This window comes from Jaculus jaculus, chromosome 13 (assembly GCF_020740685.1).
Source record: "Jaculus jaculus isolate mJacJac1 chromosome 13, mJacJac1.mat.Y.cur, whole genome shotgun sequence".
NCBI classification, from domain to species: Eukaryota; Metazoa; Chordata; class Mammalia; order Rodentia; family Dipodidae; genus Jaculus; species Jaculus jaculus.
The window spans coordinates 34,375,182-34,402,089 of NC_059114.1; the positions used below are offsets into that span (position 1 = coordinate 34,375,182).

A 26,908-nucleotide genomic window follows, 5' to 3' on the forward strand; every position below is an offset into this window, starting at 1 on the left:
TTCCCCCTTCTATCGTGAAGCTTCCTCCAAATAAAAACTTTCCTCCCATCAGCTGCTTTTGGTCAGGTGCTTTGTTCTAGCAACAAGAAAGTAACCAAAGCAGTTGACAACAGGTCATGGAAATGGATGGCTTGGGTTTTAAGTGCCTCATAGGGAAGTCTCCTTTGCTTCCCCGTTAGCCTCACAATTCTGCCCCTTGGACTCTATTTGAAAATGGAAAACATAAAAATTTATGGGGCTTTGTTTTTAAACACCAAGGTGAGTTAATTTTAGCCTTCTCTCACCTGAAGTATTTGCTGAAGTATTGCATGACCACTTCTGTCCAATCTTTCGCCTGTCACTCCATTGTGAGCACCCTCTGGCTTTAACAATTTCCCCATATTGCAAAACAGCCCAATCTCTTCCTGCTTACACTTCATGCTACACAGGCTTCAGAATACTGGCTTTCCTTTAGGAAGATTAAGTCTTACATGTTTCAGACACTCCCTGTGGCTTATCTCCAAAGATGTCTTCCTGTAATCTGAGGAGCACAGAAGAGCAAGAGTAAAGGGACTGCAGAGAACCGGGCGTCTTCTCTTGCTTACTTTTTAATTTAATTTAATTTATTTTATTATTTATTTATTTATTTATTTTTTATTTTTTAAATTTATTTATTTGAGAGCGACAGACACACAGAGAAAGACAGATAGAGGGAGAGAGAGAGAATGGGTGCGCCAGGCCTTCCAGCCTCTGCAAACGAACTCCAGACGCGTGCGCCCCCTTGTGCATCTGGCTAATGTGGGACCTGGGGAACTGAGCCTTGAACCAGGGTCCTTAGGCTTCACAGGCAAGCGCTTAACTGCTAAGCCATCTCTCCAGCCTAATTTATTTTATATTTTGAGATAGGGACTTGTTGTGCCTTGAGCGGCCCGGATGTGAGGCCTAGTGGAACTTCCTGAGCCTAGCTAAAGTTTGGCGACCTGTCTCTGGCCAGCTGGGACTCAGAAGGATGCCTAATAGCCTCAGGCCTGCGACTTCCACGTAGGAAGTTGGAGTTCTCTCATGCGTGCGCTTAGAACCAATCATCTCAAAAGTCACGGTATGCTATTGGCCCTTACATCTCACCCCATCCTAAAATCCCCACCCTCGTTCTCAAAGCTATATAAGCACCTGCCTGTAACTATAAAGTGAGTTTCTGCTTCGACAAGACTCCTGGCGTGGTGGTTTGTTCCTGGCCGTCAACACTCACCCTCCTCCTCAACCCCTTGGGAGGAACCAGTGGGCCTGGTCCTTCCTCAGCACTACCTGCTGGGGGAGCCCTGCAGTCTGGCACCCAACATGAGGCTATGGGAACTCGGCAGACTGGTGCCCCATATGAGGCATTCTCGTTGAGGAGATCAATCGGTGTGCAGGTTAGTGTACCCTCATAGGTTATGAGGCAGTCTTCAGTCTTAATATTTAATGTGCTTAACTTTGCTTCCATAACCTGTACTTGCTTGTCAACATCTCTTCATTCTCTTTCTCTTTCCTTTCACTTTTGGTTTGCCGGCAAGCTGCATCTGCGGCTTTTGTATTTCTGAATGGGTCATATGTCCCTAGTGGACACACCGTGTGGGTGGACCTGGAGGAGACTCAAGGCGTATTGCCCCTTCATTTGAGTGAGGGCTCCATCCTGGTAGACGAAGCAAATCTGCTGGGGAGACCTGCTCCCATCCGCACCATGTTTGGTTTCATCCCCTAAGGACACAGACTCATCTGGCCATCACGGATCTAAATCTGAACTTAATTCTACAGCATGTTTACCTATCTTTTGGGTCCTTGTGTTTGTTTTGTACTCATGTGTCTGTGGGTTGCTATTGCCCTAATTTTATGGACATTTCTCTCTCGACTTTATAATATGGGACATTCTACCTCTAAATCCAATCCTGCCTTAGAATCTCTCAGGACACTCCTGAAGAGTAGAGGGCTTGATTTGACTGGTAGTCAGGCTCGACAGACTTGGGATTGCTTTCTTAAGTTGGCGCCATGGCTGCCGGAAGGAAATCTCTTTGATTGGGCCACTTAGGACAGAATGGAGGCCCTTGTTCATCGGGCACATGTGGAGAAGGGTCAGATAACCCCCCTTAGGGGTCCTCCTTACAATCTTGGCCCTGAAGGGCTGCTTCCCTCCAAGACCACCCAAACAAAAACAAAAGACAGAGGAAAAAGGAAAAGATAGTATGCAGCCTGATTTGGCTACTCCTCCTGGAAATGCAGCTTTAAAAACCCCAGAAAAGGGTGGATCCTTATACCCCCTTACTTGATCCCTTTGGGAGTGCTCCTTGGCCTTCCGGGGACCTCCCCCACCTTCTCCATCGACTAATCCTTTATGGACCCCTTCAGCCCCCCCCCCCTTCATATTCGACTGCCAAGCTGCCAGAAAATGCAACTACTTTTCTATTTCCTGTCAATCTAAATCCTGGGGGTAATTGCCCTGCTGCCTGGTATCCACAGGAAGCTCAGGACCTTAAGGAGCTTAAAAAGGCGGTCTTGGAGGATGGACCTAATTCTCCTTGGGCTGAGACCCTGTTATAGGGACTTGCCCATCAACCTTGTATGACCCAAGATTGGAAAAATCTAGTTAAGGCTGTCTTGTCGGGTTCTCTATTCATTAAGTGGTGTGCCTTTTTTCAAAATGAGTGCCGTATATAGGCAAAGCAAAACCAAAGTCAACAGTCCCCTGTGCCCATAACTTTTGGGATGCTCTCTGGTTCCTCTGATCAATATGCTACAGGCACTCAACAGGTGGCTATTCCTGATCTGTACAGGGACCAGGTCAGGGCACTGGGCTTGACGGCATGGAAAAAGCTTAATGAGGGACCCTCTGAACCCCTCCCCCCCTTATGGGTATTACTCAGAAACCATCTGAAGACTTGGCTACATTTATAGATAGGATGGAAAAGTCTCCAAAAAAAATTTCCCCCAGGACCATTACAGGATCAATTTACTAGAATGTTAGTTTGGGATGGGATGACAGCCAATTATCACCTTGCCTGTGCAGGTCTCAAGGACAACTCCATGAGAAGATGGATTGTAGCCACCAAGGACGCTGGCACTATTTCCCATCAGGCTAGAGCCATGGCTGCCGCCCTTCAGGAAAATAGACAAAGAGATTTGGCTACTATGATCTGCGCATTACAATTAAATCCTAAAAAGCTAACATGTTTTGGGTGCAGGGGTGAGGGTCCTTTTAAAAAGGAGTTTCCCAACAAGACAAAGCCTTCCCTGCCCTCTGGGGGGATGACCAACATCCCTCGCACCTGCTGCCCTAAATGCAAGAAGGGGTTTCATTGGGCTATGGAGTGTCAGTTGAAGTTTGACATACAGGGAAAGTCTTTAAGCTCCTCCCAGGGCTCCCCCCAGCCCCGTTAAATAAGGGGAAAGAGAATATCAAAGCCCCTTGGACTGTCCCTCTGGTCCCCCGCCTTAGACCCAAAATTATTTTAAATATTGGCAATAAAAGATTCAAACTTCTCAACGATACTAGAGTGGACAAAATGGTCCTGAGACAGGAGAAAGTGCCCCCTCCTGGCAGCTTGTGCCCAGCCCTCCCTTACTGGGAGTTGGCAGGCAGTCCACCTCCTGGGAGAATGCCACGTGGCTCCCTTGGACTGACCCAGGTGGGGGCAGGGGAGAAGTCCGCCCTCTCGTGGTGACTGGGCTCACTGCTGACTTACTGGGGCAAGACATCCTTGGAGATGCCAGGCCTTCATCACTACTGACTGTAAGGCCTTTTATAATGATTTGTTAGATGAAGAAGAATATCAACAACAGTTTGAGGAAGGGAGGGAATGTCATCCCAATTACAGAGATGACCCTTACTTTGAGCAACTCAGACAAAAGTATTCCAATGAACACCCCCAATCTAAGGACCATTGCCCAGCCTCCCCACTGTTTAAAATCCAGTGGAGACCAGAGGATCCTATATGGGTTGAGCAGTGGCTTCTCCCTTCTTCTAAGTTACACCAACTCCACATACTTATTGATCAACAGTTGGAGGCTGGACATATCCATCCCTCCACTAGTACCTGGAACTCTCCTGTCTTTGTCATAAAAAAAACCCTAATGGGTCCTGGAGAGTTTTACATGATTTAAGGAGGATCAATGAATGCATGTTCCCCTTCAGAACCCCCCAAAGGGGACTCCCATGGGTCCCAGCTATTCCCAATATATACCATTTTACTATCGTTGACATTAAAGATTGCTTCTTCTCTATCCCTCTCCATCCAGGAGACATGGAAAAATTTGCATTCTCTGTACCCGCTGTTAATTTTTGTGGCCCAGATAGGAGATTTGAGTGGACTGTCTTACCTCAGGGCATGGCTAATAGTCCACCCATTTGTCAATATTACCTGTTGTGGTGGTTTCAATAGATGGCCCCCAATATATCCAGTTGTTTTGTTTGTAGTTTGCATCTGCAAACAGCTGGCTGGATCACTGGGTGGATCTTAAGGTGTGGTGGTAGGTTTCAGATTACAATCTAAAGATATGCAAAGTGTGCCTAGTTGGAGTTCCTGAAATGTGCTGTGCTGTGTGGCTTTTGACCTTTTGGCTTTTTGGCTTGTACCTCTCTCTCTCTCTCTCTCTCTCTCTCTCTCTCTCTCTCTCTCTCTCTCTCTCTCTCTCTCTCCTTGGTCCTGTGAAGGCAGGCCAGCTTCTTCTGCCATTTATGGAACTTCCCCTGGATCTGTAAGCTTCAATAAATATCCCTTCCTCCATAACTGTGCCTGGTCTGGAAGTTCATCTCAGTGAACCTGAATCTGTCTGCTACACATGTCATCCATTTTCTCTTATCAATCTCCCCAATACTCTGTTTTATATTTATATGGATGATATTATTCTTGGGTACCAAATTCCTCCACACTCCACGACCTTACTCACCAATGTCTAACTATCCTTCATACTCACAGCTTTAAAGTAGCTCCTGAGAAAGTCCAAACTGTGTCTCCCTTTAAGATCTTGGGCTCGATCTTCACCCTAGATACAGTTTCACCTGCTAAACCACAACTTTATATTCAGGATTCTTACACCTTGCCTCAACTCCAGAAACTCTTGGGAGAAATTAACTGGATGAGGTCCTGGATTCCTATAATCACTGAGGAATTATCCCCCTTGTTTGACCTCCTAATGGGTCTTGATCTTTCATCCCAAGTAACCCTAATGTCTGGGCAGAGACAAATCCTCCATAGTCCAGGAGGCCATAGATAACTGCAATCTCAAATGATTTGACCCTGATCTCCCTCTTTCCCTCTACCTTTGAGAGGCCAAATATAACCGTTTTAAGTAAAAAGGCCTGACTTAGATAGAGAAGTAGCCTGCTAATGTGCTGACCTTTGCTTATATAAACTTCGCTTGCTTGCTCAATAGCTGCCTTTCCCCCTAAAGTTTCTGAGGAATCTCCACTTCAAGGACGATGGAGATTACTTCATCTTCCTGGAGTGCCCCTAGCTCCTGCCCCTAATTTTGTCCACTGAAACCCCAAGCCAATCAGAACTGTTTAAATCAACCAATCATGCATCTATCCTGTACTTCTTTGATTGAATTCTTATATGAACCACTTCCCCCAAAAGAAAGGTGCTCTCTCCCTCAGTACCATTGTGCCAGACTGTGTGGATGGAGCCCAGGCATAGGCTTGCAATAAATAAACCTGTTGCTTTTACATTTGAGTGTCTTGGCTTCTGTGGTAGTTCTCTGGGTGACTCCTGGTTGACTGGGGGACTTGGCTCCTGGTCAGGGATCTTGACACAACACCTTTTCCCTGGGGAGACCATGACAACTGCCCTGCTGGCTCAAAAGTGCAAGCCTACTCAGTGGATTCACCTCTCGATCAGTGGGGCCCCTAGGGCCTATTCTTTAAGTAATCAAGTAACTGACTGTATCATTAAAGGAAGGGAAACTGCCATTAGACTCCTTGGTATTGAGCCTCACTCCATCATTACCCTGTATAAGATAACTGATTTCACTTGGCTCCAAAGAAATAATATAAGAGTTGCTATGGCACTTGTAAGGTTCCTGGGCACCATAGACTGCCATTATGGCCCTCATAAGTGGATGGGCTCCTTCTCTAGGTTGGAGTGGAGACCCCCAGGCTTTTTCTACTGCAATCCCACCCCAACTTCCTCATTGCCTTTACAGATGGGGACCTTTGCCTGGGGGCTTCCCTGGTTGTGTATCCCGCCCTTTAAATTGGTGGTCAAACCTTAGCCCATCAAGTCTATCTCTCAGGAAATAGAGGGATCAGCACAGTACAAACAGCTTTTTACAGTTGTTCTGGCCCTGGATACCATTGAAGAGCCATTCAACTTATTTTCTGACAGCCTCTATGTGGCAAATCTATTGCCCAATCTCAATGAAGCTCACATTAGACTTGATTCCAACCCTATAACCCCCTTAATGATTCAGGCTTGCACCCTACTCAGAGAGTCCACCCTATCTTCATACAATACCTTCGAGGCCATAAAATTTTACCAGGTTTCCTGTCTGAAGGAAATAGCTTGGCCAATCAATTGGCCTCTGCAGCTCACTGTCCCACTGTCTCAGAGGCTATCCAATTTCATTCACTAACCCACACCAACTGGAGAGGCCTTAAGCAAAGATTACCCCAAATACCAAATAAAGATCTTAAAAAGATTATTAGGACATGCAAGTATTGCCAACCCTTCCTCCAGGTTCCCCCCCTCCAAACTTCTGGGAGTAACCCTCAGGGCCTTTGCCCCAACCATCTTTGGCAAATAGATGCTACTCATTATTCCCCCTTTGTAAAACTTAAAATATATTTTCTTATCAGTTGATACTTTCTCCCGTGCCTGTTGGGCATCTGCACATGCTGGAAAGAAATCTAAACATGCCAATAGTTATATGCTTCAATGCTTTGCCACCCTTGGACTAAATGACCAAGTTAAGACAAATAATGGCCCCTGCTTCGTAAGCAAGGCCTTTGTAGATTTTCTCCAGACCTGGAAAACCTCATATTCCACAGGCATCCCATACAACCCCAGGGGCCAGGCTATCATTGAAAGATATAATCAGACTCTCAAGTCTTAATTACAAAAACAAAATGGGGAATCCTTACCCCCACACAGCCAACTAAAATAGGCATTATTTACCCTAAATATTTTAAATTTTTCTAAAGAAGATAAACAATTATCCCCCTTTCAAGAACATTGGTCCTCATCTGTTACCTACAGTTCTATCTGGGTAAGATGGAGGGACCCATTGACTGGGGCCTGGAGAGGACCAGACCTGCTCCTCACAGCAGGGAGAGGGTTTGGATGTGTCTTCCCTCAAGATGAAAAAAGACCCATTTGGGTATCAGTGAGAGACCTAAAATATTGGTCCCAACAAGGGGACACTGACAATCACTTCCCCAGGGAGTGTCCCACCCCTGAGGACTGTTCCTAAAATTGTCTTCACCCTGCTAAACCAAACAACTCCCTCCCTTGCAGAGGATTGCTGGCTTTGCCTCTGATCTGGGCCTCCCCAAATGCTTGCAGTAATCACCAAAGATACAACTACAGTTCCCCATATGCCCTAAAAAATTTCTCAGTCACCTTCCCCATCCCCATCCAGCTTTTCCTTTTTTTCTCCTTCTGGAACTTGTATTTGTGCCCCACCTTCCCCTAATAATTCTAGTATAGATGTGGGATACATTCATCCTTCCTGTACTTTTAACACAACTAAGCCCAGTGCTCAGTGCTGCCCACCTTCTGGAATGGTTTATGTTTGTGGAGGCAGGATGGCCTATGACGTTCTGCCCACTAAGTGGATGGGTCCTTGTGCCCCAGCCACCTTAATCCCAGGTGTAGATATCATTTCTGAAAATGAGGCCCTCCCTATGCCCTCTTTTGATTGTATCGGAGGGAGACCTAAGAGAGCTGTACAAATGATACCTTTACTCATTGGGATGGAAATAAGCACAGGCATGGTCACCGGAACAGCCGGGATGGGTATGGCAGTCCATTTCCATAAAAAGCTTTCTTTGCAGTTGATCAAGGACATAAAAGCCATGTCCAACTATCCTTGATCTCCAACAACAGCTAGATTCCCTGGCTGAGGTAGTCCTACAAAACAGGAGGGGACTAGACCTATTAACAGCTGAAAAGGGAGGCATATGCTTGTTTTTACAGGAAAAATGCAGTTTCTACACCAATAGATCGGGAATTGTTCAAGACAAGATCAAAAGACTTCAAGAGGACCTGGAGAAGAGATGGCGGGAACTCCAGGACAACCCACTGTGGACAGGCCTGCATGGCTTCTTACCCTACCTTCTTCCCTCTACTTGGATCTCTTCTTCTCCTTTTCCTTATCCTCACTGTCAGGCCTTGTGTAATTAACAAAATTACACAATTCATTCACCAGTGGCTAGAGGCAATAAAACTCCATCAGATTGAGATACATTACCACAGGCTGGCAACTCAGGAATTAAGTTCCTCAGATGACTCACTGCCACCTCCTTTGCCCATGTGACTGATAACAGGTAAGATCTCAGACTGACTGAGACAACTTAAGACAGGCCATGGAGTGGGTTCTCAGTGAGCTAAACACATGGTACCCAGTGACGGGTAAGATCCCCAGAAGGAGACAACCTAAGACAGGGGCCATGGTGACTAATGCTCTTACAAAAACAAAAGGGGGAGATGTTGGGCCTTGAGAGGACTGGATGTGAGGCCTAGCGGAACTTCCTGAGCCTAGCTAAAGTTTAGCAACCTGTCTCTGGCCAGCTATGACTCAGCAGGGCGGCAAATGGCCTCAGACCTGCTACTTCTGCGTAGGAAGTTGGAGTTCTCTCTCTCCCGCTTAGAACCAATCATCTCAAAAGTCACGGTATGCTATTGGCCCTTACACTTCACCCCATCCTAAAATCTCCACCCTCGTTCTGAAAGCTATATAAGCACCTGCCTGTTATCATAAAGTGAGTTACTGCTTCGACAAGACTCCCGGCTCGGTGGTTTGTTCCTGGCTGTCGACACACACCCTCCTCCTCAACCCTGTGGGAGGAACCAGTGGGCCTGGTCCTTCCTCAGTACTACCTGCCAGGGGAGCCCAGCAGGGTCTCATGCCTTAAACCTCTGAGCCATCTTTAAGGTCTTGTTCTAGCCCAGGCTGACCTGGAATTCGCTATGTATTCTCAGAGTGGCCTCAAACTCAGTGGTTCTCCTTCTTCTGCCTCCCAAGTGCTTGGATTAAAGGCGTGCACCACACGTTTGGCTTAATTTGTTTAAGGGTTGTGTATGTAGTATATGCATGCCTCATATGCATGTCTGTTTATGTCAGAGGAAGATGTTGGTTGTCTTCCTCTATTGCTGATTTGCTTTATTTCCTTGAGACACAGTGTCATTGAAACTCCCAGTTTTTTGGTTAGACTGGCTGATCAGGGAGCTTCAGCAATCCTGTCTCTGCCCATCTCAGTGTCAGGATTATAGGCATGTGTGACTGTGCCTAGCTTTTTTACGTGGGTACTGAGAATTAAACTCAGGTCTTTATGCTTGCATAGCAAGCACTCTTACCCTCTGAGCCACCTCTTGTTTATTAAGACAGTCACTTACAGACCTGCATGCCAAAAATTCACTTTTTGAAAAATGAAATGCTTCCTATGTGCAGAGTACCTTCCATTGCTTGCTTGAACCCTGCTTGTCCCTATTCAGTAGATATAAGATGGTTTTCTCCATTTTCAGTTGAAGTAACACACTAAGAGAATTATGTTGAAGCTGTAGAACCAGGCTTCAAAGAAGGCAACCTGACACCCACTCCACAGCAGCCAAGACAGTTGACTTCAGCCTTATCTGCCTCTATAATTAGGTGCATCACAAGCTCAGGGACAGAGACACACCCAGTAAGGGAACTGGAGAGTAGGGCCTCCCCCGCTGCTCTGGGCGGCAGGCATGCTGCCTGGCTTGCTCTCCTGTACCTGGAACGCCATTGGCAGTGTTTCTTGGGTTCTTAGCCATAGCTACAAAAGTCCCCTTGAGCCCTTTACATAGTCTCTTTGATGGACATTAACAAGATATGACCTTGGGTCACAGTTGGTGACCAAGTCTCACTTTCTAAACCACACTAGAAATAATGGGGTACAGAGGATCCTGAGCATGCCCTCTGCATTCCCTCAGAGCTGCACCTAGCTGCTGGCTGGAGGAGAGGAAAAACCATCAGTTTCACTGATTTCTGGCACAGTCCCAAGAGATTGGTTTTCTTTTTGGTTCAAGTAGGTCTAAAAAAAAAATCTCCAAATCTCCCTTGGTTTCATTTTGGCAGGATCTGCCTTCAGCACACCCTTCAATAAGAATGGGCAGGAAAGATAAATATTTATTCTACAAATGAATGAATCTGATTTCATCTTCAAAGGAAAGCTTTTGTATAAATTATCATAATCTCTCCATCCTAAAATGCTACTGATTTGAGGATGTTTTCTCTATTAGTAACAGCTTTTTTTTAAAAAAAGGAAAATGAATAAATTAACATGTCAATTGTAAGCTATGTTTTGAGTTTTTAAAAAATGTGTCTTTGAATCAACTAAATAGAAATATAAAAATAAAAGCATATGGTCCATTTAAATTTTTCTCTTTTTCTTTTGGCTCTAGATTTCTAAAGAAAAAAAAGGCAGCCGGGTGTGGTGGTGCATACCTTTAATCCCAGCACTCGGGAAGCAGAGGTAGGGGGATTGCTGTGAGTTTGAGGCCACCCTGAGACTACATAGTTAATTCCAGGCCAGCCTGAGCCAGAGTGAGACCCTACTTAAAAAAAAAAAGAAAGAAAGAAAAGAAAAGAAAAGAAAAGAAAAGAAAAGAAAAGAAAAGAAAAGAAAAGAAAAGAAAAGAAAAAGAAAAAAAAGGCTCTCAAGCAAACACTGACTCAGCCATGGTGATCTGAGACAGCAAGTATCAGGAACATGTGCAACCAAGTCCCAGCACTGAACTTTATGGGCTCTGGGTCAGCAGGGAAGATCATGGCTACTGTGGACTGAAGGCTGCTAATGAGGTGGCTCACACAACCAAAGAGCAACTTTCTTCCCTGCAGAGATGCCTTGAGACCACATTAGTGGTTCTGTAGAATGCCACCTGGGGGCTCATTATATGATGGAGACAAGCTACTCCCCTTTAGCCTCAGCTACCCCAGTTTTACAACATGTGCTCTTCTGATGAAATCTGTGGGGTTCATGTGGTCTTCACAGGGGCTGCACTGGGGGCAGAAGTAATGGGGCAGGTTGTGCTCAGCACTTATTCCCTGTTTACCCAGAACGGCTGTATTGCTTAAGATGTTGTTTGCCAAATGATTCTGAGGTTTAAAGTAATTTGAAAAACATGAGTAAATGGCATTCCCTAGCCCTTCTAATACTTTTTTTTTTTTTTTTTTTAAGTTTTTCAAGGTAGGGTTTCACTCTAGTCCAGGATGACCTGGAATTCACTATGTAGTCTCAGGCTGGCCTCGAACTCTCGGTGATCCTCCTACTTCTGTCTCCCAAATGCTGGGCTTAAAGGCATGCACCACCATGCCCAGCTTTTCCAATATGATTTTGAATATAAATATACTCTCCTGTACTGTCTAAAGAAGTACTTCATTTCTCCATGTTGGACACTCTCTCAAATCCTCATTTCAGTGTTTCTGGCAGGCACTCCAACTCTCTATAGCCTCACCTAGGGTGAGCAAACTTTCTCGTGAAAGGTCCAGATGCTTTAAGCTTTGCAGGTCACAGATGACTTTTTCTCAGCTACTCAACTATCCTCTTGTAGTGAGGAAGTAGCCACAGACAACATGTAAAGAACGGGCACGACTGTGCACTAATACAGTGGTGGCTTGGATTTAGCTCTTGGACCGAGATCTACTGATTATTGTACTATATTAGTTCAACTTGTGAGATGAAGAAATTAAAGCTAAGTAAGAGATTCACAGAACCACATTAGGCCCTGTGAGGTTAGCCTAACAGTGAGCTGGCTTCCTCCAACCCCACTGCTCACTTAGCCAGCATTTCTGCCCTAAATTGAACTGTGGGCATCTAGGGAATACATAATAGAGGGGAGAGTGCCTGGACTAGCCACATGTTCTGCTTTCCTCTCTCAAGAGATCAGTTTTCCTCCAGGTTCTTAGGGTGCTATAAAAAGTCCCCTGGCCAGCTTCCTGGGCAGCATGTTGCTGGTGAATTCCCCAGAGCTGGAATGACTACAATGCAGTGCCACATTTTTCTCCTGCTATGGCCTGACAGCTGGGCCAGTTAAAAAAAAAAATCACGTCTGGCTAGCTCTGCACCTCTACCACTACTTCAGGCATGGTTGGGATTCCCTGAATGGAATTTTAGGTGGAAGACAAGTCCTTCCTGGGCCCTCATGTGTTAGCCTCGTTAGCTTCTTTAATTCTGAAGACCTGGCATTTTAGTGCTCTTGCAGTCAGGTTTACCTTGCTGGCAGAAATCACCCAACCAGGAGCAGCTTTGGGGAAAAACAAAACAAAACAAAACAGGTTTATTTTGCTTACAGACTTGAGGGGAAAGCTGCATGATGGCAGGGAAAACAATGGCATGAGTAGAGGGTGGACATCACCCCCTGGCAAACATAAGATGGACCACAGCAACAGGAGGGTGTGCCAAACACTGGCATGGGGAAACTGGCTATAACACCATAAGCCCACCCCCAACAATACACTGCCTGCTGGAAGTGTTAATTCCCAAATCTCCATCAGCTGGGAATCTACATTCAGAACACCTAAGTTTATGGGGGACACCTGACTCAAACCACCACAGTGGCTATAGGGGGGAGGCTGACAAGGGTAAAACCTAACAACTCACAGGGCTGCTGTACCCCTTCACTGATGGAGGGTAATAATGGAATGTCTCAGATTCCCTTTTCTTCCTCCTTGCTACCTTGTAGATTTGCCAGGTTAAGTCTTTGTGGCTTGCCTAGTGTTGTAGTTACCTTCTCATTGCTAGGATAAAGCACTTGACCAAAAGCAGCTGATGGGAGGAAGTTTTTATTTTGGTTTACAGTCTCAAGGGGAAGCTTCATGAAAGGAGGGGGAAGCAGGGCATGAGCAGAGGTTGAACATCACCTCTGCCACAGCAGGTGGAAAACAGCAGCAGGAGACAAACTCTGAGAAGGGAGAGCTGGCTACAACACCCGTAAGCCCGCCCCCATCACACCTCCTCCAGCAAGGCTCCACCTCCTAAATTGCCACAAGCTGGACTGTGCATTTATGGGGGACATCTGATTCAAACCACCACTCCAGCAAGTCCTTCCTACGTCTAACCTGGGGATGGCCTTCCAACATTCATGGCAAACAGTGTAGAGCAGCAGAAAGATGAATGGGATGGCCAAGAGTAAGAAGCTTCTGCACAGCAAAGGGAGCCAGCAGAAGAGTAAAGAGACAGCAGAGACATGGTTAAAGGCCTGCTGGCCACACCTGACATCAAGAACACAGAGGACGTGGCCGAGCTGGTGGCCACACCTTTAATCCAGCACTCGGGAGGCAGAGGTAGGAGGATCTCAGGGGGTTAGAGGCTACCCTGAGAATACACAGTTAATTCCAGGTCAGCCTGAGCTACAGTGAGACCCTACCTCAAACAAAAACAAAAACAAACAACAACAACAACAACAAACCCTCAAGAAAGTAAACACCAACAGAACAAATAATCTAGCTACTAAATGGGCAAATGAATTGGACAGTTCTGAAAATTAGCACAAATGACCAATAAATATATGAAAAAATGTTCAACATCCTTAGCCATCAAGGTGACGCAAACCAAAAACATACTGAGGGGCTAGGAAGATGGCTTAGTGGTTAAAGGTGCTTACTTGCAAAGCCTGCCAGCTCAATTCCTCATTTAAGCCAGATACAAAAAAGTGGCATAAGTGTCTGGCATTTGCAGTGGCAAGAGGTCTTGGTATACTCATACATACATGCAAATAAATAAATTAAAAATTTGGAAATAACAGAGGCCTGAAGAGATGGTTTAGTGGTTAAGGAGCTTGCCTGAAAATCCAAAGGACCCAGGCTCAATTCTCTAGGATCCCCGTAAGCCAGATGCACAAGTGTCTGGAGTTCATTTGCAGCAGCTGATGTCCCTGGCATACCATTCTCTCTCCCTCCTCTCTTTCTCTGTTTGCCTCTTTCTCTCATAAATAAATAAATAAAATATTAAAAAATGATAGTGAAATCTCATTTCACCCCAGTTGTAATGTCCACCATTGAGGAAACAGTAACAAATGCTTATGAGTATGTGAGGGAAAAACACAAACACTGATGGTGAGAATGTAAACTGCTATCATGGGAATCAATCTGGAGGCTCCTCAGACCTCTAAAACCAGAAGAAACGCATAATCCAACACATGACCACTGTGGATCCATACCCAAAGGACTCTGAGTCATCATAGCACAGAGGAGATGCCCGCACACCCATGTTTATTACAGGTATATGGGAAGAGCCACATTATGGAATCAGCTTAAGTCCCTGTCAGCAAATGAATAGGAGAAAATATGCCATACACAATGGAGTTTTAGTTAGCCATAAAGAAGAAGGAAATGTCACTTGCAGAAAAGGGGATGCAATTGGAGATCATGTTGAGCAAGACAAATCAGACTCAGAAAGATAAATATTTCTTATTTTTCTCATAGAATGGTCTCACAGGAAGGGGAAGAGCACAGTCACCTTTATGAACTTGAAGTTTTCCATCTGTCCAATAGGCAGGATGCCTCTACTGTCCACCTCACAAGGCTGTTGCTGTGGTTGAGGACAGCCACAGAACACAAACTGAAGGCTGCAAGGGTCTCCAGGAAGAGAATTTCAACATCAGTTCTGAGTGTAGTGATGACCCCATCACATGGCTCCTTCTTTTTTTTTTTTTTTAATATTTTTTATTTATTTATTTGAGAGCAACAGACACAGAGAGAAAGACAGATAGAGGGAGAGAGAGAATGGGCACGCCAGGGCTTCCAGCCACTGCAAACGAACTCCAGACGCATGCGCCCCCTTGTGTATCTGGCTAACGTGGGACCTGGGGAACCAAGCCTCGAACCGGGGTCCTTAGGCTTCACAGGCAAGTGCTTAACCGCTAAGCCATCTCTCCAGCCCACATGGCTCCTTCTTATCCATTGCCAATCCCATGGTGGCATGGTGGCCATGAGCAACATGGCCAACCCTGTGACTGAAGCTCTCCACAGATTCTTGGTGTCTGTGGCTACTGAAGTGAATACCGCAGAGGGATGTCAAAATGCTTCTCAAAGCTCAAAGTTTTCCAAAAACATGGGCTATCACATCTCAGAAATGGCTGTGTTGGGGCCAGGTCATGATAATTTGGTTTCCACGTGAAGACCCATTTCCACTCTGGCATTGAGTGTTGCAATGTTTACCGGAGGTAGGAGTTGATATAATGGGAGCTCACGGCCCAGGGTTGGGTGGGGTAAGGAAGGGGAAGCCTGAGATAGGCACAGTGCATATCTGGAGGTTCATTTTACCCTATGGCATTTTTATGGGGGTAGGTGTAGGAAGGAGTTAGAATTATAATTATGGCTATAATAAAGAAAGTGCATGGCTTTAAAATTTTATTAATGCATTTGTGTGTATGCGTGTGTGTGTGCCAGGGTCTCTTGTTGCTGCAACTGAGTATGAATGCCTGCCTGGTTTTAAGTGGGTGTTTGGGGAACTGGAAACTGGCCTGGCAGGCTTTGCAAGCAAGCACCTTTAAGTACTGAGCCATCTCTCCAACCCTCACATCCTTTGAAAGTTAAAGTGAGACACTCTAAACTTTCAGGCATCTACTTTGAACAATAGATTCAGTCTCCAGAACTTCATTTAATTGAAAAGAATAACAGGCCATTGCCTACCTCTCACCTCCCTAGACTAGGGAGCAGAGAATCCTGCTAGGTATGTGAGCTGTACATGCGAACAGTGGTCTTCACCACTGTGAGAACAACAGATTCATTTGGGGGCTTTGCACAAAAAATGCAACTTCTCCCATCTTATTCCAGACCCACTGATCAGATCTCTGGAGTGGATTTTCTCTAAGCTCCACATGGCTGATTTTTACCCAGATGATCAGAGAACCACCGGTGTAGACAAACAGGGAGTGGTCCTTAAATGGAGCTGGAGAAGCCAAGAGTAGAAACAGGAAGACTCTGTAGGAAGCAACAGGATACCAGAGAAGAAAGCATCCAAGACTCATTTCCCAATGACAGTCAACAGGATTTGGGATTTGATTATAGAGGACGAAGGGAAAGGAAATGATGGATAATGATAAAATTTATATTTCTGTCCCTAAAATGACAGTTATTGATGTGGAGAATGCTGTGCTGAAAGTGGCTATAACCAACTCCCACTCTAAAGGATACACTCTCAGTGTTTAAATTTTATTCACCATCTTGACAGATATGTGCCAAGCAAGGCAGCAGGTGCTGAAGGGAGGGTGGTTACCAAGGTTAGAAGGGCCCTGTACTTAGTGCATTCAATCCCACAGCTCACTACAATTGTGAAGATGTCTGCCAGGGAGAAGCACATCACAAAAATGGAAATGGAGCTGGGAAGACTGGGAAACACTGCTGTGGGGAAGAAACATTTGAGCAGAGAGCTAGGGTGAGCGGAGGTGAGCGGGTGTTGCAGTTCCTTTCTGTTGCTTGCACAAAGCACCCGACCAAAAGCAGCGGATGGAAGGAAAGCTCTCTATTTGGCTTAGTCTTGAGGGAAATCTTCATGGTGACAGGGGAAAGATGGTAGAGCAGAGGCTGGACATCAAGTGGACACAGTGGTAGGAGAGTGAGCCAAGTTCTGGCAAGGGGGAGTTGGCTATAAAATCTCTAGGCTGGCCCATAGCAACACGCCTCCACTGGCAAGGCTCCACCTCCCAAACTGCCATCAGCTGGGAAGCAAGCATTGGAAACATGTGAGTTTACGGGGACATCTAATTCAAACCACCACACCAGGTGAAGGTACCATGGTTTTGAGGCTGGAAGGATCAAGGCCAGTGTGAGGGAGAGCAGACAACACAGGTCTTGAGGGCCACTACAAGGGCAGTTGCCTATGCAATTTATGTTTACGCTGAGAAACTAGGGAAAGGTTCAGGCCTGATCAAGTCAGTGGATTTAAATAACTGCCCTGAATTGCATCAGACCCTCTTCTCCCCAAATTCCCTCCTCAAACAAGGTGACTGAAAAATCTCACTTAAAGCTATGATTTAGTGTGCAGCTAAGTATAAGAATGCTTAGGATGAAGCACAGACACCTGGAAACCCTGCTCTTGAGCATGTACAAAGGGTCATGCTTATGGAAACCCCCTGCATGTCAGGTGACAATAGTCCTTAACCTACATTAACAGTGTGGTTCCCACAGGAGCCATTTTGTGGTTTTCCTGACGCATGCTGCATAACTATGTTCATTATGTCTCTGGGTAGCTCTTATTCTTTCTTTTTTCTTCTTCCTTCCTTACCCCCTCCCTCAGACCATCTTGCTATATAGCTTAGGCTGGCCTTGAACTTGTGATGTTCTTGATTCAGTTCCCTGAGTGTTAGAATTGTAGGCATGCCCTACTATGCCCAGCTTCTAGCTTTGAACATTATTTTTAGGTATGTGCTCCTTTTAGATGGTGCCTACATCAGCCTCTGGGTTAACTTCTGACAGAGCCTTCTGGAAGATCTACTATCTCTCCTATAGGACTGTTAAGTTAAGAACCAATTCCAGGCCTCCCCTTCCAATTTTGTTTTGTTATAAACATGCCAATTTTCTTCAACAGCTCTTCATGTGGTTGTGCTTCTAACAGGAAGAAAAAAAACAGTCAGGAAGATTCAACTGATGAAGTGGGAGATATGATGAATTCTGAATTGGGCCACTTGGAGATGGAGCTGACCTCTAAATGAAAATATACCACAAGATGGAGGTGATGAAGGAATGGAGCCTAATCATGGCTGATGGACCTCTCAGAGTCCCCTTTTCTTGGGCCTTGGTTCTCCACAGCTAGGGCAACAGAAGGGAGAAGCGCTAGGGACCAGGAGAGAGTGCAAGCTTAGAGATAAAGTGGGAAAATGAGAGATAAAGTGGGACGATAGGCAAGTAGGGGAAGCAGGGAAATGACGACTCATCAGCACCTACTATGGGGAGGTTCCAAGTACTGTGCAAATATGACAACGTCCCAGCCTTCCAATTCTGGGCGTCATTCTTCCTGTTTTGTAGGCTTAGCAACAAGGAGTCACCTAGATTGCCTTGGGCAGGAGAAGGTCAGAAGCTATGAGTATCTTGAGCAGCAGGATAGGGTAAAAGAGAGATAAAAATTTCCCAAGAGGATGGAGAGTTACTGACCATAGACTTACTCAATTCCAAAACCTATGCAAGGCAGAGGAGTATAGCAAAAGAGTGGAGGGTCAACAGAGATAGCAGAGAAATCCAGGAGAAGGGATGCGGAATAGGCTTTTTGTCTAATGACGAGGAAGCCGTAGGTGACCCATGTGAGGAGGGAGGAAGTGAGGCTGAGGGAGGTTGGGAGGAGGGTGTGGGAAGGATTCAGAGCTATGAGTTGAGGCCACTGATTTGCCAAGTTTAGCCAGGGAAAAGAGGAGGATAAGTGCTTAGGGGTGGTGGTGAATGAGTGAGTGTGTATGTGTGTTGGGGAAGAGGGCACAGTTGATTTCACTTTTTTGTTCAGCTGCAAGTTTTATTTATTTATTTTAAAGAATGAGAATGGTATGAGAAGCTAATGGCATCTAAAACCAAGACTGTTTTCTGGACTAAGGATGAGAATGGAGTAAGAACAGGTTCTTGGCACAGGATATGGAAGGAGTAACCTGACTTGGCAAGTTGCTTAACCATGTGAGAAAAGAGGGATCTGAAACTGATGTCTGAGGTAGAGGCAGAAATAAAGTCCTGGTGAAGCTAGGGAAGCTAACCTTACGGAGGCGACAGGAACAAGGAAGAGGAAACGGCATCCTGCGGCAGCAGAAGCCCTGCACGGAAGAGGCTGTAGGGGCCTCCCCCCCCCCCCCGCACTGTGTGCTTACATCCAGATGCTAGTCTGTATGTGTCACCTTCTACAACATTCTTAAGACTCTGAAGTCCAGCGAAGCTAAGTAGCCTGCCCATGATCATATAGCTAGAAAATCACAGTCAAAACTCAAATGTGGGGGCTGGAGAGATGGCTCAGTGGCTAAAGGTGGTTGACTGCAAAACCTGTTGTGATGGGTTTAACTCCCCAGTACCCAACATAAAGCCAGATGACATGTGTCTGGAGTTTGTGTGGAGTGGCAAGAGACCCTAGCATGCTCATTCTTTCTGTTTCTATCAAATAAAACAAAAACCAAACAAACAGAAAAACCTTTTCTCTCCTTATTCTCAGCTCTGCCTAGTGTTCAGGTTGGCTAAGACGACCTCATGTTTACAATATTTATAATATAGTTCATGAACAACAGAAGAAAAGAGGAGCTTGAAGGTTCCCAACATAAAGAAATGATAAATGTTTAAGGAGAAAAAAAATTGTAATTACCTTTACTTGATCATTATGTATTTGATTATCATATTTTGCTCTAAAAATATGTAAAATTATATGTCAAAAAACCCTCACAGAGCCGGGTGTGGTGGCACATGCCTTTAATCCCAGCACTCGGAAGGCAGAGGTAGGAGGATTGCAGTGAGTTTGAGGCCACCCTGAGACTACATAGTGAATTCCAGGTCAGCCTGAACTAGAGTGAGACCCTACCTCAAAAAACAAAAACAAACAAACAAAAATCCCTCTCACATAGGGCTGGGGAGATGGCTTAGTGATTAAGGTGCTTTCCTGTGAAGCCTAAGGGCCCAGGTTCAAGTTCCCAGTACCTATATATGCCAGATGCACACGCTTTCTCTCTACACAAATATGTGTGTGCATGTATTATGTGTGTGTATACACACACACACACCCACACACACATATACCCACACACACACATATACCCTCTACATATATATGTGAGTGTGTGTATATATGTCTCTCTCTCTCTCAAGTAAATAAATAAAAATATATTTTTTTCATATCAATTAGACAACTTTTACTAAATGAGAAAACTACATTTAAAATGTGTTTTAAAACAAAATGGAATTAGAAAAAAAAATATGCATTTTTAAAGAACTTTTGCACTGTGCTGAAAATCAAGTATTTCTTGCAGTAATACAATGCGTCAATCCATAAAATGTTAACAGAATTCTCAGTTTAACATTTTCAGAGACAATATTAAGGTTCACATCTATGGTAGCACACAGAAGGGTGTTATAAATATTATGTCCATCCCTATGAAGCTTACAAATTTGACAATGCTCAATAAACGATTTTAGAATAACATCCAATAGTGTCACATCCAAAGAATCACAAATCTGTGTTCTGTATGTTCTCCTAAAATCTTTGTATACTTTTCTACTCCTTGCCATTTGTTAATGCTAACACTTAAAAAGAAAGGAAGAAAGAAATCCGGAAAAGAAATGCTGCAATAATCTTTTGTTCATGGTACAGAAATTATTGCTACTATACTTCACTACAAAGCATGTCTATACAATATCATGACCTTTGATTATGAACTCAGAATAAAAATCTTTAGTGACAGAGCCTTACAATTTTATACAACATTCACACAGCAATTATTAGACAGTGAAGCACCTAATACTCAAAGTTGACAAAATGTCCCACTGACCAGCATTAATATAAATATACTGTTGAGATACAGAGAGGAGAAAGAGTGTCAGCTTCCCAAGGCTTGTCAATAAAGGATTTTTGTGTTCTGTGGGTTTAAAAACAAACAACAAAAACACCCAAAACAAAACCAATGCAGGTGAGGGTGTTACCAGAAAGTTAAGCATGCCAAAAGGTGTTCGTGCGAATAAAAAATATTTTTGAAAAAACCCTCATGTGAGTGAAAAGATGACCTTCTGGAAGAACATGTAAGAATGAAAGAGATGATTATAAATGCAAAGAACCATTACTGAGAGAAGGAGTGGGTATGCCATTGGATGCAGGGAAGGAGGCAAGCCTGCTGGGGTTACTCAGGATTCGGAGGGTAGTGAGTACTGGAGGAGGAGCATGGGGCTGGCTCTGGCTGCTTGGCCAATGGATGCTATATGGGAAATGGGGGCTTTTCATGAGGCTTCTACAGCTTGTGCTGAGTGAACCCTGCTTTACTCATGGGAAGATAGATATCTTGTGAGAAATTTCATGTCCCAGGTTTGTTCCCATTTCAATGCACAGCTTTAAAAAAATTTTAAAGTATGGCATATTTTCTAACAGTTTGAATTATGTTGATTTTCTTTCTTTCTATTTAAGAACAGAAAGAGGGATGGAGGAAGGGAGGTAAAGAGAGAGACACAGAGACACATACAGAGAATAAGTATGGGCATACAAGGGCCTCTTGCTACTTCAAATGAACGCTGGATGCATTTTGTATATCTGGCTTTATGTGGGTTCTGGGGACTTGAACCTGAGCTGGTAGACTTTGCAAGCAAGCACCTTTAACAGCTGAGTCATCTCTTCAGTCCCTCAATGCAGAGCTTATTTTTGGTGGTGGTGTTTCTAATTTTTTATTTATTAGGGGGATATACACACATACACACACACATACATACATACATACATACATACACACACACACACACACACACACACACACACACACACATATATGTATGGACAGAGAGAGAGGGGGGGGGGAGGGAGGGAGGAAGGGAAGGGGGAGGGGGAGGGAGAGAGAGAGAGAAAATAAATGAATGGGCATGCTAGGCCCTTCAGCCAATGCAAACAAACTTCAGACAACCACTTTAACCACTAAGCTATCTCTCCAGCCCTGAAGAGCTTTTTTTTTTCTTCTCAATTTTTTTATTAACAACTTCCATGATCGTAAACAATATCCCATGGTAATTCCCTCCTCCGCCCACTTTTCCCTTTGCAACTCCATTCTCCATCATATTCCCTCCCCCTCTCAATCAGTCTCTTTTATTTTGATGTCATGATCTTTTCTTCCTATTATGATGGTCTTGTGTAGGCAGTGTCAGGCACTGTGAGGTCATGGATATCCAGGCCATTTTGTGTCTGGAGGAGCATGTTGTAAGGAGTCCTACCCTTCCTTTGACTCTTACATTCTTTCTGCCACCTCTTCCACAATAGACCCCGAGCCTTGGAAGGTGTGATAGAGATATTTCAGTGCTGAGCACTCCTGTCACTTCTTTCCAGCACCATGAGGCCTGCTGATGAGCTTTTTTTTTTTAATATGTTTTTGATCATTTTTATTTATTTATTTGAGAGTGACAAGAGAAAAAGGCAGATAAAGAGGGGGAGGGAGAGGGAGAGAGAGAGAATGGACGTGCCAGGGATTCCAGCCACTACAAACGAACTCCAGATGTGTGCACCCCTTTGTGCATCTGGCTAACATGGGTCCTGGAGAATCGAGCCTCAAACTGGGGTCCTTAGGCTTCACAGGCAAGCACATCTCTCCAGCCCTTGAAGAGCTTTTAATGCTAGAATTTTGACAGAACATCTCAACTGGACAGCTGAGACACAATGCAGGTACCCCTGGTCTACAGTAGGAAGATTCAGCAACTAGTCCTATTCCAGGGCTTGGAACATCCCTTTGCCATTGTGGAGGCGGTAATCACAGAGCTTAAAATCAGAACTTTGATGCAGACAGAGCTGCATTCAAACCCACATCTGCGTCATACATGAAGAGTGACTGTAAATTAATATCAGCGACTCAGTTTTGTCATAGTGGACTGAGGTATGTCCCGTGCCTTCCTCCCCCCCCCAGATTCATATGTTGAAGCCCCAACTTCCATATGGCTGTATTTGAGACAGGACCTTTAGGTAGTACCTAAGGTTAAATGTGCTCCTGCAGATGGGGTCCTAATCTGATAGAGCCAGTAAGTATCCTGGTAGGAAGGGGAGGACACGATAGGTTTTTTTTTCTCCTCAAGGTAAGGTCTTCCTCTAGTCTGAAATTTACTACATAGTCTCCAGCTGGCCTCAAACTCCCTGTGATCGCTTCCCAAGTGCTGGGATTAAAGGTGTGCGCCACCATGCCCAGCAAGGTTAACTTCTCCTAAGACCTCTTCCTGGCCTAGGCTAGAGTGAAACCCTACCTCAAAATACCAACCCCCCCCCAAAAAAGACCTCTTCCTGGCTTGAAGGACCACCTTCTTGCTGTGTTCATAGTGAATTCCAGGCCAGCCTGGGCTACAGTGAGATCCTATCTTGAAAAAAAAAAAGAAGTTAACCTTCATAACACCTTGATCTTGGATTTCCAGTGTCAAGAGCTATGAGAAAATGAACGTCTGTTGTTAAGTCCACCCTGCATGCACAGCTCTGCATGCTTTCCTGTGAGGGAGGACTAATGACAGTGTCTAATCATGGCTTCCTGCCAATGGGTTCTTGTGAGCAGGACAACGTGGGGTGTGGTCATCAGAACGTGGTCCACTTTTTGAGACAGGCTTTCTCACTGGTCTGTGACTCATCAGTTAGGCTACACTAGCTGGCCAGTGAGTCCTGGGGATGCTCCTGTTTCCACTTTTCCAGAGCTGGGGTTACATGTGTGTGCTACCATGTCCAGCATTTTTATGTTGGCACTGGGGACCAAACTCAGGTTCTCATGCTTGCACAGTAAGCCCTTAACCTGAATGAGCTATATGCCCAGCTTCTAGACCCCGAGGTCAGTCCCTATCTACCTGGGGACAGCGACAACAAGGAAGATTTGCTAATGTAATTTCTGAAGTTTCATGAATTATTTTCAAAACATGGACAGATTTTGCATCCTATTCCATAACAGTCATGTTTGCTTTCACCCATAGTGTTTGTGATTGTTTTGCAAGGCAGAAAGCGGAGGATCTGGACAGATGAGCTGGTCCTGTGTGCTCCAGCCACATACCACCTCACTCAGAGATGAGATAGCTTTTGTAAGCCACAACTGCCCTGGCACAAGGATTTGGCAAGATCATTTTTACTACTGTGATTTTGGGTTCACTAGAAAGCTTGCTTCCATCTCATTCAGTAAGCCATGCTGACGAGCAGCTCGTATGTGCCAGGTACAGTTTACAAGCTCTGCTCTCTGGCTTCTGGAGGTTCACTTCTGATAAGGGGAGCAACTATCAGGAAGCAAATGCTATAAAGCAAACTGACTGTGTGACAGGAACTGTGAGGAAGGAGAGGAAAGCAGGAAGGTCAGAGTCCAGGGATGCTCTGAGCACCTAGAGATTCCCAGGAAGTCCCACCTCCTAAGAAGATTATATATGGAGGGTACGTTTTCCAAAGTGGCCACACTGATTATGAAACATTCAGGGCTGGAGAGATGGCTTAGCGGTTAGGGCACTTGATGGCAAAGCCTAAGGACCCAGGTTCCATTCCCCAGAACCCAAGTAAACCAGCTGCACATGATGTCACATGCATCTGTGGTTCATGTGCAATGGCTTAGATGCCCTGGCACACTCATTCTCTTTCTCTCTCTCTTAACAAACAAATAAATAAAAGAAACATTTAAATTTGGGCTAGAGAGAGATAGCTTAGTGGTTAAAGTGCTTACTTGCAAAGCCTATGGACCCAAGTTCAATTCCCCATAACCCATGTAAGTCAGATGCCAGTCAGTTTGTCTACAGTGGCTAGAGGTCCTGGTGCCCATTCTCTCTTATAAATCAATAAAAATAAGTTTTTTTTAAATTAAAGGAAACATTTAAATTTAAGCTCGGCATGGTGGCACACACTTTTAATCCTAGCACTAGGGAGACAGAGGATTGACAAGAGTTCAAGGCCAAGCCTGGGGCTATAGCGTGAGTTCCAGGTCAGCCTGGGCTAGAGTGACACCATACTTTCAGCCCCCGCTAAAGAAACAATCAAGTCTTAGCAAATTACTACCATCATTGTCTGACAAGTCTGCATAGACTTTAGTACACGTTTTGGTTAGTGGGTCAGACAGGGTGGTATCGGACACGAGGGAGTGCTCCTTGCTTTAGATCTGTACGTGGGAGGCGAGGACCGGGGACTGAGGGAAGGAGAGGTGTCCATTATTTCAGTTTTTCTTCCCTGGTGGGTGGGTGCATGCTTTTCCGGAAGTCTGTTAACAGGTGAGAATGACTTTTCTTTCAATCAAGCCTTAGGCCCACCTCCATGGCTAGCTTGCCTGCCCTCATAGCCCCTAAGAAGAGAAGGTGAGGGCTGTATTTTGTGTTGGGGAAGGGGTCTGGGGAGGCTGATCTGGAAGAGGGAGGGTCCTCTCAGGCCCTCTGGGCTGACCTGCGACTTCATCTGAAATTGAGGGAGAGGTAATCCCTCACCTGCTCCGGCGCTGGCCCGGGTCCCAGCTCCTCCTCTTTGCCCTCAGGAGGTCTCAGCAGAGCAAACAAGAGGATGGGAAAGGCCCACGATCAGAGAAGGAAAGTGGAGAATTTTCCGTTAACAGCAACACTTCTTACTACAAGGCACAGCCCTCTTCGGTTTGCCAAGTGCCTCCACACCTGTGATCTCTTTGGAGCCCAGAGGTGCCGCTTGGCCCCGGATGTTCCAATTCCAGCCTTGGACCCTGCCGGAGCCCACGCAGGCCCGAGCGCCAGCCGGGCGCGTGCCCACCGCGCGGGGACCTCGCCACGAGCCCCTCCCGCCCCGGGCACCTGCACCAGACACGCAGCCCTCGCGGCCCCGGCAGCGAGCGACCTCGGGGTCCCGGGCGCGGGGGTGGGCGCTCCAGGAGCGTACCCCGAAAGCGTCCCTCCCTCCCGCCGTCCCCTGCAACCCGCTCGGGGGCGCAGCGCAGGGCGAGCGCGGAAACGCCGGGCCGGCGGCCGGGCACCTGTGCGCCGCGCCCCCCGCCCGCCCGCCCCAGCCCGTGCGGCGCCGCGGCTCCTCTTACCCCGGCCTCGGTCCATGGCGGCCGGGACCTCCGGCGCCGCGCGCGGGGCGAGGCGGCCGAGCGTGCGCTCCCGCGTCTCCCGACGGCGCCGGGGCCGGCGTGCTCGGCCGCCGCCGCCCCTCCCAGACAGGATGCTCGCCGGGCGCCCCGCCCCGCTGCGCCCCGCCCCGCCGCTCCCGGAATAGACCCCGAGCGAGCCGCGCCCCCGCGGCCGCTGGCCCGAGTCCCGGGGTCCGCGCCGGCCTCCCGCGGGGTGGGGACGCCCGCCAGGTACTCACGCTTCAGCGGCCAGCCAGCCCAGACCCCCAGCTTGGCCCACCTACGCTAGGGACAAGTGGTGGTGGTGGGGCTCGACGGGGAGGACGGGGCTGGCCCGATCGCGGAGGGTCTGCCCTGCAGTCCTCAAATGGACTCAGCCCTTCCCTGATGATTTGGTTTCGTGAGCACCGTCCAGCCCAAGTAGTGGACCTGGGAGATAGGCTGGCAAAAAGTCAGCAATGGAAGAGTAGTGAGGTGAGAGTCATAACAAACAAATATCTTCAAAAAGAAACCACTTGGGAAAGAGAAACAGCATTAGTAAAAGATAGGCAATGTATGGGACTGCATCCACCTTTTGAAGCTACTATTGTACTACGATGTGATGCCACAAAGTGATAAAAACTATGGAAATAAACAGTTGTGACACATAAAATACAGTGAGCCCCTCTAAAAATAATTACAGGATGTGGAAAACACACTGCTACATCCAGTGGTTGAGCAACGGAATTCAAGTTTAAAGTTGCATGAGTATGTCAGTCGGCTCTTTCGTTACTATTAGTGTTTAACTGCGGAAATAGCCTAATTCATTTGTAAAACCATCAGAGACCCGTACTTAAATCCCTCCAAGAAGGTCACATTCAGGCCGAATTGTCTTCCTGGACACCACTCCTCCCCAACTGTGGATCTGGCTTGGTTATCAATTTTGACTGGGCTGTCACGTTATTAATAGCATCTGGCATCGCGAACCCCTTTGCGCAAGGTCACAGGGACAAGAAAGAATGGGCATCTTGTCTTTTCCTGGACTGCAAGTAGTTTATTACTTTAAC

General features: G+C 46.0%; 1 protein-coding gene across 1 annotated transcript in view; it reads right to left on the reverse strand.

The window, feature by feature from the left end:
* Afap1l1 (actin filament associated protein 1 like 1) overlaps positions 1 to 25,876 on the reverse strand; it is an 87,872-nt gene extending 61,996 nt beyond the window's left edge. The window contains exon 1 of the mRNA XM_045132936.1: positions 25,824 to 25,876. Coding sequence (XP_044988871.1) covers positions 25,824 to 25,839 — 16 coding nt within the window. The 5' untranslated portion in view covers positions 25,840 to 25,876. The remainder of the gene's footprint in view (positions 1 to 25,823) is intronic.
* Positions 25,877 to 26,908: the final 1,032 nt, after the last annotated feature.